Genomic DNA, 3,080 nt, shown 5'->3' with positions numbered 1-3,080 from the left:
AACCCGCCTACGTCCCCAGGGACACAGATGTCTTTCATCACCACCGCAGTCTGTAGCTGTGCTTAGGTGTAGACCAGCTTTCATGAAAAGTGTGTATTTCTCTTGACACACAGAAAACAAGTCACTTCCCAAGGTCGGGCCTGCCTTGGCACCATGTCACAGCTTTGTTCAGTCACATCGAAATTCTCCATGCCACAAATAAATAAAGCTAACTGGGTGGTGATAGTTCATGAGCAGCGATAGTAAAGGCCACGACTGATCTGACTCGGTCAAGCAACTGGACGTGTCGATCTTCAGATTTCTCTTCCCCTCCCGCGAGACGCGGATGCCTGCTGGACCCAAACGACGGTCCAAGCAGACGGGGGTTTCTGTTTGGGGGGCATCTCTTCAGCTCCCTTATAAACTGGATGTCCGTGGGCTGGAACGCCTGGGTGATTTGTGTCACGTGATTCTGGAGCCTCGAGCGGCAGCCACGCCACTGCTTCCGTCGGCTTTCCGAAACCGGCCCTACTGACACTTGAGGCCCTTCTTCAGCTCATTGAGAATCGCGTCTCGCGTCTGCTCTGTGTACTGGTCGAAGCTCTTACTGTGCTTGGATTCATAGTGACGCTTCAGGTTGTATTCTTTCAACACAGACACGATTTTTTTGCATATTAAGCACGTAGGCATGCTCTTCACCTCCACAAAGAAATAGGCTCGCTCCCATTTCTCTCGAAACACGTGGCCCTCTCGTTCTCTCTTTCGTTTTGCCACTTTTGGTAGAGACATGGGTACAAGAAAGATTTCACTGTCTCCGAATACTACCCCGGGGACACCAACCGTGCCAGCCCCGTGCCAAAGGCGACAGCCTTCTGCCTCATGGTGGGGGAGTCAGGAGGGAGTGGTGGGGACTGTGGCGAACCAGAGAGCACACGCCCCGTGGAGAGGGACGGCTCCAGCCCGTTGTTTGCTGGGCGGGAGGGTGGACCCAGGGGAGCCAGATCTTCTGACTTGTCAAGAGAAGACAAGACTACAGATTTTGTGTGTGTGTGTGTGGGTGTTTGAGAGAGAGAATCATCCTGATTTTTACAACTAACTCGTTAGGGAAAAAAATGCCACATAGCCTAACACAGGGAAGGCCAAACAAAACTCATCTGTAGAGTGGCCCAGGGGCCACCAGATTGCAACCTCTCTCCTGGGAGGGGGTCTGGGCATCTGATACCAACAGGCATCTCAAACAATGCGGACGCTGGGGGTCCACCTCTAGACCACACTCTGAGCATCACTGCTCCGGGTTCGGTCTGACAACAGACAACCAAGTCTCTGCTCACAGGCCAAAGCAGCTGGCCCTTGGATGTCTCCCTAAGGACAGCCTCAGGCCCGTTGCCTCATTACACCCAAACCTGTATCTCCTCCTTAGATCCCCACCGTGTCTCCCATCACCAGGATGGCCCCACTGTCCACTGTGTCCAAAGCCCCAGAAGCCTGGTCTCTGCCTGCTCTCTCCACACGAGACCTCTTCTGTTCCTGTGTTTTCAACCACCAAGCACACACGCTGCCGCTAAAGACACACCCCGGGCTCCCAGCGTGGCCTCTGTCCCTCAGATGTCCCGGACCATCAGCGATCACCACTGGCTCCTTCTCCCGGCTCCTGCCTCAGGAAGGCCCACCGTCTACCAGCACCCAGGCCAGGTCCTGGGGACCACCCTGGACCCACCCTACATCCACAACTTTTTCCACATGGGCACACCAGTTTCTGGACTCACCCCTCCTGCCCCCCAACTCTGGCTGCTCCTCTGGCCTCTCCCTCCCCAGGAACATTGCCCTCAGCTCCTCCCTGCCTATCTTGCCCCATCACATCCCGCAGCCCACAAGGGGCTGACACCCAACCGACCCAGGCCTGGCCCTAGGGCCTGGCCTCCTGCAGCCCTTCCGTACGCCCTGGACAAGCCTCCAGCTGCTCAGTTTGGAATCTGAGCTCCCTCCCCACCTCTCCAGGCCCTCCTTCCCCCGCAAAGGCTCGTGCTCCCAGAGGCCTCTGCTGACTTGTCCTCTGACCATCCCAAGCTTCCTCCTGCCCCACACTTTCCTTTCTGTCATCTCAGCACCTAGACTGTCACCACCTTCCTTCACTGCCTCACTGACTGCTGCTCACAGACCCCACCTGCCTGGCTGGCTCACAGGCCTCCTCTGGGCCCGCCTGGTACCCTCTCTACCTCCATGGGCACTCGTGGTCCTAGGACCTCTGCCTACAGCCTCCTCACCTCCCGGAAGCCAGGCTGCACCAGATGGCCTGACTCACCGCGGAGGCCCCGGCCTCACCAGCCCGGGGCCTTGGGGGCATCTGCTGAAGTGAGAACAAGGGCAGAGGTGTCTCCCCCCATCTCCTCCTGCCCAGTCCTGGGGGATGTCAGTGACGGGAGCCGGGGCGTGTGTTAAAAGGAACTTTATTGGGTGTCGGGGTTCAGATGAGGTCCATGAGGATGTCGTCCTCCATGACGCTGGGCTGCAGGCCCGGCTGGGGGACCGGGCCCCGGGGCCCCCCGCTGAGCAGCATCTGACCTGGGGGGCAGTGGGAAGGGACTGCATCTCCCGGTAGTCCCTGGGGCCCGGGAGGGCCCTGGGCCTGAGTCCTCCCTCCGCCTCTGGAGGCCCGAGGCACGGGGGCGTCGAGGGAGCCCCGGGGGGACCCCAGGGGCGCCTCCTGACCCCACATGGCCACGGGCCGTCCACCTCCTGTGAGCCTGTGGGGGCCCATCCCCAGCACAACTCTCCGGCCCTGAGACTTTCCCAGCAACCCCAGAGGACACGGAGGCGGGGAGCCGGGGGGAGAGCACCTGCTGCCTTGGCTCTCGGTGCCCTGGGCTGTACCTCCCGGGGGCCCATGGAGCCCCCATGAGCCACAAAGGCCCAGGACTTCACTTCCCAGAAGTCACGGGACACTGGGACACTCAGCCCAGGCCCCGGGCCTCCCCCAAACCCCCTTACCTGGCAGTGAAGCCCTCGGGGGAAGCTGAGCAGGCCAGGACTGGGCTGGCGGCGGGTGAAGGAGAGGGGGCCCCAGCTGGGGCTGCCCCAGGCCCTGATGCGGTGGGGGCAGC

At 60.4% G+C, this 3,080-nt stretch overlaps 1 protein-coding gene across 1 annotated transcript in view; it reads right to left on the bottom strand.

Moving 5' to 3' along the window:
* Window positions 1–2,410: 2,410 nt before the first annotated feature.
* Window positions 2,411–3,080, bottom strand: part of MED25 (mediator complex subunit 25) — a 13,477-nt gene continuing 12,807 nt past the window's right edge. Inside the window, exons 15-16 of the mRNA XM_010849716.1 lie at window positions 2,968–3,079; window positions 2,411–2,541 (exon numbers count right to left, since the gene is read on the bottom strand). Coding sequence (XP_010848018.1) covers window positions 2,444–2,541; window positions 2,968–3,079 — 210 coding nt within the window. The 3' untranslated portion in view covers window positions 2,411–2,443. The remainder of the gene's footprint in view (window positions 2,542–2,967; window position 3,080) is intronic.

This window comes from Bison bison, unplaced genomic scaffold (assembly GCF_000754665.1).
Source record: "Bison bison bison isolate TAMUID 2011002044 unplaced genomic scaffold, Bison_UMD1.0 scf7180017864285, whole genome shotgun sequence".
Classification (NCBI taxonomy): Eukaryota; Metazoa; Chordata; class Mammalia; order Artiodactyla; family Bovidae; genus Bison; species Bison bison.
The sequence above is the reverse complement of the archived record's forward strand: the minus strand, read 5'-3'. Positions and strand labels throughout refer to the sequence as shown.